Source organism: Pollicipes pollicipes, unplaced genomic scaffold (assembly GCF_011947565.3).
Source record: "Pollicipes pollicipes isolate AB1234 unplaced genomic scaffold, Ppol_2.1 Scaffold_7261;HRSCAF=8764_pilon_pilon_pilon, whole genome shotgun sequence".
Lineage (NCBI taxonomy): Eukaryota > Metazoa > Arthropoda > Thecostraca > Pollicipedomorpha > Pollicipedidae > Pollicipes > Pollicipes pollicipes.
In genome coordinates this window covers 40,438,920-40,453,572 of record NW_023597054.1, presented here as the reverse complement: position 1 = coordinate 40,453,572, position 14,653 = coordinate 40,438,920, and the positions used below count along the sequence as shown (strand labels likewise).

At 51.6% G+C, this 14,653-nt stretch overlaps 1 protein-coding gene across 1 annotated transcript in view; it reads right to left on the bottom strand.

The window, feature by feature from the left end:
• The window catches only part of LOC119111425 (janus kinase and microtubule-interacting protein 1), a 59,155-nt gene extending 44,944 nt beyond the window's left edge, over positions 1 to 14,211 (bottom strand). The window contains exons 1-4 of the mRNA XM_037235236.1: positions 13,965 to 14,211; positions 12,840 to 12,968; positions 7,738 to 7,870; positions 5,148 to 5,261 (exon numbers count right to left, since the gene is read on the bottom strand). Of these exons, the coding sequence (XP_037091131.1) occupies positions 5,148 to 5,261; positions 7,738 to 7,870; positions 12,840 to 12,968; positions 13,965 to 14,098 (510 nt within the window). The 5' untranslated portion in view covers positions 14,099 to 14,211. The remainder of the gene's footprint in view (positions 1 to 5,147; positions 5,262 to 7,737; positions 7,871 to 12,839; positions 12,969 to 13,964) is intronic.
• Positions 14,212 to 14,653: the final 442 nt, after the last annotated feature.

The window sequence follows — 14,653 nt, the reverse complement described above, 5'->3', positions numbered from 1 at the left end:
AAGCCGCGGCTTTCCTCCGCGAGCCGGTTACACGAGTGCCCTAATTGGGAGCCGTGTCAGAGCGCTTGCACAGTTCTAGTTTGGGCTCTCAGGGTGGGATTGTTCACGGTTTTGACGGTGATGCAATACAGTCACAGCATTTCATTACTTGTACCCCTCTCCGTCATCCCACAGCTCTCAAATAGTCAATGGTGACCGAAGGAGTTACAAACGTATCGAAAACTCAGACGGGAAACCTTCGAAAACCTTCGAAGGGATGACCAAGCATCTAAATCTGAAAATTCAAGCGTCTTAAAAACGTTCTTAAGACGTCGACGGGGCGCACGCAGGATTTCACAACAAAAGTTTCAGCGCAATAAGTTTTCGTGAAAGCCGCGTGTGGCGTATCACAGCTGCGCGTAATTTCATGCATGTCATAAAACATCACCGCATGTCACCGATCATATTATTTTTACGTGTTTACCAGTAACTTCGAATTGTCAACATTCAGCCACGTTCATGTAAAAATGTTGATAAAAATGGAAAGGGGTCGGGGCACATGCCCCGGCGGCTACTATGTGAATACACCTTTTTATAAGACGGCGAACCTGACTGTCGCTGTCTTAAAGAGTACTCCTTTGCCATTCACTACAATGTGTGCCCGTGTTCACCGTCAGCACACGGTGCGCACCTCTGCTGACCCGCAAGACGCCCGCCCCCTCTCTGTGCGGGCCTCCACGGCCGGCAGCAAGGCGGCGTCATGCGGCCGGGGCCGCTGAGTAAACAGAGAGCCATCCGGTCTCCGACCTTGCCGCGGTCTTGGGACCCATCCAGCGGCCGGCGCCGGCGGTAACGAACTACCACCCGCTGCCAGCCGTTTGTCCATGCGCGTGGGCTGCGGGCTGGCCGGTTATCCCGTCGCAGCGCGGGGGCCGCAGACCGGTGCGAGGTACGACCGCAAGGCACCAGCCAGTAAACGTCAGAGGAGCTAATGGGCATGCAAGCTAGCCGAAAAGCCTGGCATGGACAATGACAGGCATGCTAACGCAAGTCAGGCACGATCGTCTCGCCAGGCAAATAGTTGACGCGGCTCCCCCCCCCCCTCCCTGCTCCCCTCCCACATACATACACCACAGATTTTTAAAGATATCGGGTTAGACAGAATTGGGTTAAACAGCTTTGGAGCCGTTTCTTCACCTAACCCTGAAGGTTCCAGCTCCGGCCATATCAGTTTAACGAAGTATGACCTCGTTCTCAAAGGTAACCAAGGCGAAAATCGATTAGAAGGGGTTTCAACATTATGGTGCGACGAATTCACGGCTTGTCTGTGTAGATCAGATCTTGTTTAATGATTTATCAGTGCTGATTGAGAAAGAACATAAAGAATGGTGTGCGCAAAGTCGACCTTTGAAAACGTCATGCGGTGTCAGCGTCCAGTCAGATCAAATATTGATCTTGTGAATTCAGGGTTACGTTCGAACAAGATCCCGTAAATTCTACGTCACGTTGAGAGCATGTTTTACCGTACGGCTTGATTCAGACGTCCGCTGAGAGCCGGACGGCTAAGCTTCCTTGTGACGTCATGTAGGGCCTTTGCCGAATAAACAGTTTTTGGGGCATGCTTAGACATTTAGACATCTGGACATACTTATCTGACTCAGCGGCGTAAGCAACTGGGGGCTTTTGGGCCGTGCCCCAACCCTCTGGAGGTGCAGGGTACCCATGGGACCAAAGGTCCCAGGTCTTCTCGGCAGCTTGAAATGTTCCAAGGGGTTCTAAAACACTAATAAAAACGGCTCACCAAGACATCAAAACACGATCGATCATAAAAAGTTGTCAGAATGAAAAAGTCAGCGCTCCTACAGCGACGAAAAGAGACTCCTTTGACACTGTAACCCAGCTTGCCCTTCTCCTGGGCGAAATTTCGGCAACGAAACTATTTTCGGCAAGCAATTGTCGGGCAGATGTTAGAATACTTCAAGGTGAAGGAAACGAACACGCAATTCGTAAGGTGATGCGGAATATATAACATCCATGAGTAGAAAAGGGTACGTTCGTCGCCGGTTTCGCGCCATTTGATGGAGTATTATATGCATGGGCGTTCAGTGAACATAGAACAAAAACTGTCACCGAATATTAAGTGGAACGCTTGTAATCACTGGAACATGCTGTGTAGTTTCGTTTTCCATGGTGACCTCCATAGAGGGTAATCGATGCGCGTTTCGTCCGACCAATGAGATTGAATGGAGAAATTTGACGCTTTTGCGGATTGTTTAGTCTTTATTTTGTTTACAGATCTTGCTGAGTGCACATCACGCCTTGGAAGGAAAACAGAGCAGAGTTATTCGGCAATAGGGTTTATTCGCCAACAGACGTATATGATGTAGCCATCGACTGCGATGCACATGCATGACGTTTCCTACCCCCCCCCCCCCCTCCCCATAGTCAGTGCCATGCATCAATAAATGAATAATCAAACGTGATGAGTAATGAATAATGAATGATAAAATGATATTTCAATCATTGTTTGTGAAACGAGATGATGGACTTGTTTTACAACAGGGCCAGTTGATTTTGATCGACAGGGACAGGCTGAAAACCTTCTGGTAGTCCAAGTCCGAAATTAAACGATTGATAAAGTCCCAGCACGTAATGTTTCCGAATGGTCATAGTAAAGTTAACGCCGTTTCAGGAAAATCATCGCGCCCAAAATATTTCAAGATCGCTTAAATGCAAGCTAACGGAATTGGGCAGGCAAGCTAACGAAACCACCTATTTCAACACACCCCAAATATTTCAAGATCTTTTAAACGAGACAGTCTTGTCCAGCCTTGTTTTGCCAAGCAGCGACAACGTCGAAAAGCATTGGCAATCCGGTGAGCTTAAGAATATTAGCTGTGAGCTGTGCAATAATCAAACGAAACAAATAATGCATATCGCCAACGCCATGATTGGTCTATATCGTCCTGCCGTAAACTACAATGGCTGGTAGGTGTAAACGTGAGGGCATGTCTGGTAAAATGATCGAATGCATGTTAGAAGGCTTTTATTGGGCACAGTAATTAGGCCTCCCAAGGTTTTTACCATAATTGTATGAGCGCACAAGCGACCTTAGCATGCCCTCGGGCCATCGGAACCCCCTGGAAGCAGAAAGTGGTGCGTTTTGTTCTTAAGAAATACCCTGCAAACAGAAAATTTATAGAAATAGCTGAAGCTTCAGTTGATTTCGATCGACAAGGACAGGCTGAAAACCTTCTGATAGTCCAAGTCCGAAATTAAACGATTGATAAAGTCCCAGCCACAAAAACACGCCATTATCCATCATGGCAAGTCAAGGCACGAGTCAAAGTTCTTCGCCCGATAAGTCAGTTGGTTCGAGCACCTGCCTTCCGATCAACCCACCCGTGGCGGAGCGGGTTCGAGTCTCTTGAGATGCTCACTACTTTCCCCTGACTGAAATTGTTTGTGGCCGCCGGTGGCCTGCAGGCCGCACTGGAGGTCAGGTGATGTCAGGGGGGAGAACGGATCACACCGAGCATTGCTTGGTTTCAAGTTTTCGCTGCCAAAGTCTGTTTTCAACCGGAATTTTACGACCACGTAGTGGAGGCACGGCTCACTCAACAAGCACGGCTCATTATGGGTATTGATCCCAGAAATTCATCCAGCCAAAAAGGTTGATACCAAATCTTCAAGAGCTCGTTCGTCAACAACGGATGATTAATCGGACATCAGCATTCAGGGACTCGCAAAATTAAGCAGGCTTGCAACAGTCACAATGATAAACAGGGATTGTGCATCGTTTACACGCTACAACTCTGAATGAACAGAATCCTCAGTAATCCTGCAAGCTATTCGCATCTGGACATACCAGTGCTGCTCATTAATCTACGTCGACATTCCAGCCGGCGTGCCTTCCTCGACTACATCAAACCTTGCAATAGTATGGTCATAACGCCGCGAGCTTATTTCGTTGTTCATGTTAATATGCCTGCAGGCAGCAAAAGGAAACAACCTAAAAGCGTAGAGAAATATGCCCCGCCGTGGTAACTTGTGAGTTCAAAAGCAACGTCACATTGGTCGCATTTGTTTTCCAACGACGTGACAGACAGGGCCTGCGAGGGGAAGGTTTACATACCCTCGCCTGATATGCGGTGATTCCATCCTCGTAAATCTTCATGCATGCATATCCGTTCCAACCCTCTTCCGATCTGTCCAAGTGCGATTAGATTGTATTTTGACCTCAGTTGAGCCTACTGACAAGGAAGGCGCTACCAACGGGACGGGAGTTCATGTTCCTCACATGTGACTGCCATGATATGTGACTGGTAGATGAAGCTTATCTATAGAGATGCTATCTATCTATAAAATAAGACCTAACATTATAGTGTCCTTTTTCTTAAGCCCATGCGGCGCTAACACCCAGTGTTCCTATTGTTTCCTGGCACGTCGGGTGTGCAAATGGTAGGCAGGTCGCAGTGCACTGGAACACAGTTCGGGAAGCCATCGAAGCTGGTGACAGCTAAGCCCCGCACACACACAGCCGACTTGAAACGTCACCAAAGCCGGCCCTCGATTGTCTGCAACAGCTTGTCACAAGCGCCTGTACCATAAAAGGATCAAAACATCGCTTTGCGACTATGGCAAGTCTCGAGGAAAACTCGATGATTTTGTATCACGGCGCTGAAACAATTCCTCTAAATTGCTCGGGGGAAATCGCTGAAGATGTCTTCCAGCGCCTTGGAGACCAGGCTCAGTGGCCTTTCGATGGATTACTGAAGTTCCTTTCACATTCTTGCAGCGTGCAGGAGTGCCATCTGCCCGGGCTTTGCACGGTCGGCTTACGCTGTGCGTACCGTCGCTGCTCTGCACTAGATAGCGCCAGCGGGTCTTGGCGTGTTCCGTTCCCACGTCAGGTGAGCGGAATGAACGGGCGACGCCGCAGCCAGAGATCATCAGTCAATCACGAGCCCAGATTACGGCATTATGTGGACACAAGGTGGGCGACACACATCCCGGTGGAGCGCAGCTCGTCCTTGGGAAGCATCCAGTCGTGCCAAGGATGCATTACAGACTCCAGGATTATGCCGAGAAAAAGGCCTGCAGCACGTACATGACGAGGGAAGTGCTCTAGCCGACTGGTACCGTGGCCTCACGTTTCCTGTACTCACCAGTAAGCGTGTCTCGGTCTTGGTTTGTTTTTCGTTTTTTCGTAGTTCGTTTTCGTATTTGTCGTGAGTCTGTCGAACCAGGTCGGCCTTTCTGCGATCGCTCTCAACGACGGACTGTTGACGACAAAGCTGTTAGTGATGCGAGTATTGTTCAGCTCTTAATCATATGTGCATGCGGTCGCGCAGAGATCCTCACCAAGATTGACAAAACAATCATGTTTGCACCCTTCTAACTTTGTGTGAAATTACGCCATAGACGAATCACACGAATCACGCGATATCGGACTCGGATGACATCTCATGGGATTATATTATTATCGTGCAGTATAACGGATAGCCTAAATCACACAACTGAGCACATCATTTAATCGCAGTACCACGTATTCTGGCCCCACAATGAAACGTGAATGCAGCACCACACTCAAGAGGTTTGCACCCGGGAACTCAGGAGCATGTCAAGTGGTACGTCCAGGCCTGCTGTATCTGTCGATATGTAATGCGGAACTCAAGCAAACAACGCGGGCCGGTGCGATCCTTAGGTCCCAGTTACGCTAATCTCAGAGAGCGTTTTTATAACTGCGTTGTTCCGGAGGGAACGGTCTTATTTCTGGCATCAAGCACCTATTCCTGATCAATGTTAACAGAATCCAGTGTTCAAATGCGTTTTTGAATGGTGGCCATGTTTAGTTTTAATCAGATCTTGTGTATACACATTGGTCACTTGGTTATATGTACACAGTTACATATTTGAAACATCTAGATGTCGTACGGGAACGTGAGTCGCGGCTTGACAATAATCACACCATCTGCATCGTCAGTTGCAGATGAACAAACGAAATAGGCTATAAAATGGTACTTTCACATTTCAGCCGGATTCAATTACCCAAGCGGTGCACAAAACCGTGATTCCAGATCAGCAAGATCACTTCATCTTCACGCACTGCTTCACTACACCGACCTCTGTCATTGCAGGCCGCCCCTGTGTGGCTTCGGAACCTTATCCAAGAATGATCCATAATCCTGTAACTGGAATCTTTACACATCGTCCAGATTATCGAAGTGGTTGCCGCCACACTCTGCAGTGGCGTCACGCGGATTACCTCCATCGATAACGCCAGCTCACTGCGTCCGCACCGGCTTCTATTTTTTCGCATCATCGATACTAAACGCCTCGTGTTGCCCCGACCCGGCCAAGCCCTGTCTTCCCTGTGGACTGGTGACTTGAAGCTGACCCGTGCTGGACCGGGGCCGGCCTTGGGGATGGCCTGCGACCGAGACGAAAGTGGCTCGGCAGACCGGCGCGCGCCCCGGAAACGCCGGATGGTTTGGCAACGAGACCGGGCCGGACGGCCGGCGCAGCGCGCGCCGATTCCTGCAGCCGCCACCAAGGCCGGCGCTCGTGGAGCAATGGCATGAGCGAGCAGCTCAGGTAACGCCGCACGACGGGAGTGTGCTGGCCAGAACAGGCCGGCCGGCAATAGAAGGCCGGAGCGTAACAACCGGACGAGCCAACCAGTGCCGGCTGTGCCGGCCGCAGCAACGGCACGGGCACAAGGCTTCGTACAGCTGAGGGTGGTCGGCTGCAACCCCGAGGGGGAGGGGGGGGGGAGGGAAGTAACCTACTGGTTGTTACCGTTCTAACGAGAATCAGGCCCCAGGCCAAGAATTAAGATGTTATGAAGGTACGTATAGTATAGAAGTGTAGTGTATAGTGTAGAAGATATATTTAGATGTTATTAAGATGCATATTTGCCTTATATTGATTTCAGACACATGTTACAGAGACGAACATAACGTGACAATAAGTCTTAGCGCTAGTGAATCAGGCAGTCGCTGTTCAGTGTAAGGATCGTCAAATAAAACCCCTCCGACATGAACCAAACCTAATTACACGACAACTTTCGGCAGTCTTTTTTGCGCATATTCATATGGTTGATCAACGCCACAGTAGCAGTATACCAAGGGCAAACAAACCACGCCAGTCAGCTTCCTTTTTGTTGAATTGCACTGTTTTTGCATTTTCTGATGCATGCACCCAGCCATTGATTAATCCCGCACCCGTCATGGTCCACGTGAGTACGTATAAAAAGGAAGTGCCTAGCCTACAATGGCACAGGGGTAGAGTAAGGACGCACACAGGACTGTATAGGAATAGCGTGGGGGAGGTAACGGATATGGGTGCGAATGTATCAATCAGGAGCCCGTTCGTTACTATGTTTCCAAGCCCGAGCGATCACAAGTGGTGAATAAAACTAATGATAGTGAAATGTTTTGTTGAAGCTCGTTTCCTCGCGTTCCTTTTCGTGCATGTAGTACTCTCATCTTCTTTCCATTTGGGAAGTTTGTTCATTGTGCTCCGGCGCAGGTACAGTGGCGTACTGGCGTACGTAGGTACAGCGACAGAAAGGCTTGCAGAACAGGATTACTTTTCACCAGCCTCACGATTCTCACAGTGAATGATGTCGCTTTGAACCTACGGTCATTCAAAAACGATTGTCGTTTACTCTGCTCAGTTGTTATGGAAAAGGGAATTATCTCCGATAGAAACATTGGCGAATCCCAGCCAGACGGGGACCAGTGGGACACCGACCTGCAGCTGCTGCTCCAGCTGTCGCTTCTCCTCTCGCAGCTGAGTGACCTCCGAGGTCAGTCGGCCGAGGTCAGAGTGGGAGGTCAGCTTCTGAACCTCCGACAGCTGCACCCGCAGCTGGTCCTCGTGCGTTCTGTAAGTGGCCACGAGCACGACTTGGTGAAACGCGAACAATGGTGCACCAGTAAAAATCAGCACGTGAGCATGACAACTGCTTATTGAAGCGGCAACGGTCAAAAGCTTACGAAAGGTGCAAGCATCTGTCCAGTAGTTTTCGCCTTTCTCAAGATAAACTTTTCTGATGGAAGCTACCCTGCCAGTAGTTATTCTGATCGTTGTATAGCCATTTACATCCTTCGTGGTACCTTCCAATTGAGAATGCAATGCCCCGTGCATAGGAATGCGTAAGTTCATAGCGAAACAGCACATATTCCCCATGACTGCTCGCTGAAATCATTGCTATGTGTGGCGAAATGCATTCGTGTTATTTTGCAGCGTGAGCAATACGGCGATCGGCATGGGAACAATCGTCGGTAGGCGATCGGTATGGACCCGCATTACGATATACCGAGTCAAACCAAATCAAGCCGTCACTTCACAACACGGGTATGCTTCTGTATGCTACTATCGGTATGCCACTCTGACGCCACGTATCGGGTCTACCCCAAAACCGGTCTCCGGTGCTTGATCCAGGGAGACGAGGTCATAGCAAAGGTTACCAAACATCTGAACTGGGAGGGTTTCTGAACATAAATATTTGCGGCGAATGCCGGCATGTTTGGCGTGCTCGGCCCACGCCTAGACGAAGGTCGCGGCGGGGTGAATTCGACTTCACATCAAAAACTACACTGCAGTACCCACGGGGACCAGTGGGCTACCGGCATCCAGAGTCGTGCGCCCAGATCGGAACGCCCATTCGGCTTAAACGGGATTGGATTGGCTGGGATTGGAATCTGAGCGCGAGCGTCCAAGATGAGTGACGGCGCTCACGCTTTCAGGGCGGGATGCTCAGTAATGACCACGGCACGACATGGTACTTGCGTACTTACAACTGTGCGCATGAGAGGCAGAGAAGAAAACGAATTTAAAAAGGGTGGGGTAAAATTCATATCTTCATTGAGCGAATTTTGCATTTCCAGGTGTGCATGTTTTCAGACTCAGCAATAAGAGCTGTTTGGAAACCGACTCGGCTGCGGCCCGTTGGCGGACCGTTGCGAGGCGCGTGGAGCGCGGCGCACTCCACTGCGGAGCACGGCCGCTGTCGTAACTTGACCCGACCGGCGGCCGGCCCCCGGCTGCGCCGACCACCCGGCCGCCATCACTGACGGACACCGTTTGAAACTGAAGCGCGCGGGCGGGTGCAGCCAACTGCCAGTCCCCCCCTCCCCACCCCCACCCATGTTGCTCCCCTCGCTCCTGACCCAAACACCAAACATCGCGGCCAGCGGCACGCGGAGCCGGCCCCCACGAGTAGCGATTCGCCGCCTGCTGTCGTAAGGTCTGTCTGGCTCGAGCGGCGAGGGGCTGGCGGTGACCCCGCGCGGGAGGCCGGGTCTGCCGTGTTGTAACCAGGAATGCGCGGCGTTCTGCCCGATTAGCTGTTCAAAGAGCCTCCAGTGGTATACGCCTCGCCTGTTCCTGGGCGAATTGTGCGACTAGCTAAAAGTTTCAGCATATCATCACGTTACCAAGATCGGCGCCCGAACGGGTAGTTGCGCCACGATTGTGGACGGCACGAGTTCGCTGAGCTAAGGAGACTTTTAGAGGCTTCTGCTGCTATTGCTGGCTAGTATCGTCTATCGAATGCAGTTTTGAAATTGCATTGTTCGTCGCTGAGTCTGTTCCAAGCCATAAACAAATGGGATTGCCAAAGTTTGAGGTGACAAAATAGTTCACGGGCTGCTCGGGGGCCAGCATGCATATCGACCAGCCGTGTCGGAAGACTGAAATGACCAAATCCGTTGAGGAAGCCATCTTTTTCGCCCACAGGACTACTGCATGCATTCAAATGAATGACGTTGCATATAAGAACATATGGTTTCACGCGCAAAGAACTAGAATAGACTATGTTCCTTTCCCTCGCATCCGGCCGGCGATGTTAGAAAGACACCTCATGAATAATGAACTGCTTCTTATTCTAGTCGCCTGGCGTCGGGTCATTGAAGTTTTCTGTGATCATCAGCGTTACCCCAGCCGCCTCAGTGACGGCCTACTCGTAGCTGCCTCCGCAATGTCCCAGCACTCGCGTCTCTTCCGCCCCGGCGGGAAGTGGGAGGGGAACTGGGTAAAGTATGAAGCAGAGGCTTCTGATGATATTGGTGGGCAGAGTGCCAGCTCAGTCGACAGCAGTCGCCTGTGGTTTGAGTGATTCATAGAGCATCGCTTCCCCTTCGACCCTCTCCGTGGCAGAATTATCCCTTGATTCAGGACCACTCCTGAGTCAAGTGGCAATGAAATGGAATCGGAGTGAGCCAAGGAAGCCCTCGGGACTTAAGGGTGGATAAAAACCGCAGGTGTCCCAATGGTCATACGTGGACTCAATCATCGCGCCGCGTGTTCTACATTGCCTAGTTTTTAGCACACAATCGTTGGGTGTTTCGACCTTCGAGCACTTGGTCATTCGGGCGCTGTGCCCTGGTGTGCGGGTTCCATGGCCGCGAAAGGGCTCCGGTATTTGCTTGGAGATCCCGAAATCTAGTATCAGGAGGCGTATGATAACAAAAGGGACTCATAATCGCGTCGAGCATCTGTGATTCCAAACAGATTGTGGTTGTGCTCATTCGGGAGGCGTACAGCCGAAAATATTCGCCATGAGGAGATACGTTGCCACAAACTACGTCCGATTTCACACCTATTACACCCCGTTTAACAAATAGATCTGCGTCAGTTTTCTCGGTGATCGCAAATAGATTGGAAGGTGGTTTATGCCAGAACGTGAAACTTTAGTAGACCCGTGACGATACATGGGCCCTACGGCCTTCCGTTTGGAGATAGGCTAGCGGTGCAGCCTGTGGACCAGATGCATTGCATCGATCTATGCAGGCTGCCATCACAGACACGGGATGCAAAAGTAATCCAACAAGTCGCCGGCTGCAGCGAAGCTCCATATCACAAAATACGGATTTGTTTGCTCTCATTCGTCTGTCCCCCGTCAATCATGCCTTCTTATCAGCCCCTCAGTACTACCCGCAGGTGGCGTGCCTAGAACCTAGACGGGGGGCGACGTAACCGTTTCGCACCGTTGTTACCTGTTCCAAACAACGCACCGAGGATGCCTCTGCTGTCGCATCGTTGTTCCCAACCCCAACACCTTACTCAGTGCGCTCCATCCCGGAAGACTGGCACGCCACCCCAGCCCGCTGTCTCCCGATCGCCCGTTGGCTGCGAAGACACTAGAAGACACTAGACACTAGAGACGGCACTAGAAGACACTTGAGACGGCACGTTTTTCTCATATATTCTGGGCACGTTTGGCAGATCGTAGGCATATCTCCCGCAGCGTTGGCACGTCAACACTAGGCTGCGTGCACTCATGAAAAAACGCTGGCCAAATGCCAAACTACCGCCCTTGTGATGAAACGACGCGATCTGAAGCTGACTTTGATGCGGCGGAATTACATGGTAAATAAACTTTGTGAAGTTCTACAACGTGTACGTTACTGAGGTATTGTTGGGCCTAGGAAGTTCCAATCAACAGCCTATCAACGCCATTTGGCAGCAGTGCCAAGCAGAGAGTAACTGAGGGTGCGAGGCCATGGGGCGATGCAGATGAGCACTCATCTTGGAAACGTATATCACGCGTTGTATCAGTCCATTATATGCATTCCGTGGGACTTATGTCGATGCACAGATTACGTCGTCGTAGACTTGCGTCGGACTTACGTCGCTAAGCAACGTCGATCTCATCACGTGTAAAACATGTCGAAGCTCACGTTATAGCTAAGTTATAAGCGAGGCAGTAATTAGGCATATATGCAAGGGTTTTCAGACATTTTGCTTACCCAAAATTGTTCTTTAAACAAAGACGAAAGAAGTCTTGTCACGCTTTTCTCATTCCGATCAAAATTGAATCAGAGAGAGAATCAGTACTGACATGAATTTCCGTTAAGAATTTCCTTCGCGCTGATGTCATCCCGCTAGAGTTGTGACGGTTTTTTAGCCGATGTCGTTGCTGTCGAAGGCAAAACGTAACAGGGGCAATGATGAAGTTGTTCGGAATTGTCGGGGCTGGACGCTGCTTTGTACAGGCGAAATGTAACACTCTTTCAAGGAGATACGAAATAAAACACTTGTGAGGCGCAATCCTTGAAAGCTGCTGTTGATCGGTCTTCTGGCTGCGCCCAGGAATGGCATGTGAGACGAACCGCAATAGCTCAATTGTCGGGATGGAAGGTATTTCTCGTTGCCTTGCCGCAACCTCCAAGGCTTGGTAGGTTATTGCTCATTAAGATGATTACTGCAATGTCGTTACTGAACCGAACACAGCTGAGGAGTTTCGCATTCAATAAGCACGAGAAAAACAAGTACACAAAGGAATTCTAACACAAGCATATTCTGTCATTGTTCCATAAGTAGATGAACCAGGGAATGGTGACCGAACACACAACTCGAGAGCCGCCCGCCACGTGCCGAGTGACGTGTGCCGTAAGGCAGCGTCTGTACTGCCGACATGACACTAATGACCCAGAGGCGGCCCTTCGCTGATACCTGTCCACAGATAGCTGCGATAGAAACTTAGAATAAGTATAAATGTAACGATATGCGCTGATATGTATGCAGCATACATGACTGTCGCTACCGATCACTCTCGCCCTGGCGTGCATGATCTGTCTCGCTCAGACTCGGCGATGGTGGTCACCACTGCAAACCCCGACCTCAGGTGACCTCGGCTGACCTTGGCATCCAGCCCTCGACCTTACCTGATCTTGGTAGGTCTCGAGCCGGACCCGTCCGAGGCGGACACCACTCCAGATCTCGACCTCAACTGACCTCGGCAGGTCTCGAGCCAGACCCGGCATACGCGGACACCACTCCACACCTCGACCTCACCTGACCTCAGTGGGCCTCGAGCAGGACCCGGCATCAGTGATGCTAAGCCTCACCTGGCCTCAAGGCGGACTCGGCGCAGCTCGTCGTCATGGTCACGGCGCATGCGCCGCAGCTGCGCATCATGTGCTCGAGCTAGCTGATCCCTCTGCTCTCGCAGCGCTCTCTCGTGCTCGGCTTGGTTCCTAAACACGGGTTAGTGTCAGGTAGTGCTCGGCTTGGTTCTTGAACACGGGTTAGTGTCATGTAGTGCTCGGCTTGGTTCCTGAACACGAGTTAGTGTCAGGTAGTGCTCGGCTTGGTTCCTGAACACGGGTCAGTGTCAGGTAACTGCGGTGTATCACGGGTTGGGAAACACGTTGCCAGCAGAAAATGACGTAGTTGAAAAAATTAGCCAACATCTAGAGTTCCAGTCACCAACGGGTTTTGTAAACGGCAGAGGCGGGCTGCCGCACAGTAACTGCCAGCTAGGTCCAGGAAGCTGGTAGTGTAGGAGGCTTCTGTCAGCGGGTAATCTACAGTTCTCGAGACACCCCGAAAAGTTTTGCGGCGAAGCACACATAAAAGGCTATGTCCTTATAGTAAAATGATGTGGTTTCCGATCGTCCTGAATGTTAAGACCGCAACAAAATAGGAAGTCCTGCTGACTAAATCAAACGTTGCCGGATCGCCGTGGCGCACCTGGCGCGTACTTTATTCATGCGTCCAGCGAAAGCTAATATAAGTCACAACAATATTACAGATACCGTTAAGTACGCGATTCAAAATTGCTCCTCATTTTGTGCATGTCTGAATGCATTTGTTTTAACCTCGAACAAGCCTCATCACCAGGACGCCACAGATCGAAGCCACCGAGCGGCGTTTTGGTGAAAGAGGAATGCAAAAACCACTCGTAAGACATTGCATACTTCTCGGGACACACGCGCTGTATTTCGTCTTTTTGTTTCACATCGGACGTCTTTTTGTCTCTTAGTTTCACCGATGCCACTCGCCGATGTCATTCACAAAGCTCGGACAAATGCAATACGGGAAAACGGCGTGCGCATTGCTGTGAAGATATGATAATAATATTGTCTCGATAGCAATCTTCAGTTATGCATTCAACCTCCGCCATCATTTCATCCGGCAGTAATACCACGGTACACGTTGTGCGACTGCAAGCTGAAGCATGCGCCTCTCACCTCTCTTTCACTTTCTGGATGCGTCGCATCCATCGTTCGCGCTCCAGAGCGGAGGCCTCTGCGGAGCCCTTGTCGGGCCCGCGGGCCTTCAGAGGTCGCCGGGTCACCGGCGGCTCACACGTCGCGCTGCTCATCGTCGGTCGGAGGTCGATCGGCCGTCCGTCGTTGTCGTTGCGTCGCTGCGTCGCCGTCGGCGCAGCAGCTGGGCTGTAAGACGGGCGCTCTCGTCACGGACCTGCCGCTGGCCCGTCGCTGCTACGGCCCGGGCGCCGGCCGCCACCGCCCGGGCCCACGTCTCGCGGCCCGACGCGTCTGGACAAACATTTGTCGCCGACGCCGACGACGGCGCGCGCCTCCCGGCTCCTAATTAACACCGCGGGCTAAACTTAGCCAGACAAAGAGCCTTAGAGCGGCGAGCACGCGCATTTCCGCCGGCCGTGGCGCGCACCCACCTGAGCCGCGCCTGTCGGCCCGCCTGCCCGCTTCACCGCCGCCGCGACGGCGCCGACGCACGACTGGCCGGCCCTGGCCCGGGTTCTGCGCGCCCTGGCACCGCCCTGCCCGCCTGCAGGGCGTTGGCGGCCGCAGGGCCGGAGCCAGGCGCGCCGGCCGCGCGGCCCGCTGCACCGCCGCCGCCGGCTGGGGCCAACGCTCCCGTCCATCACAGCCGCCGGCACGTGCTCCCGCCA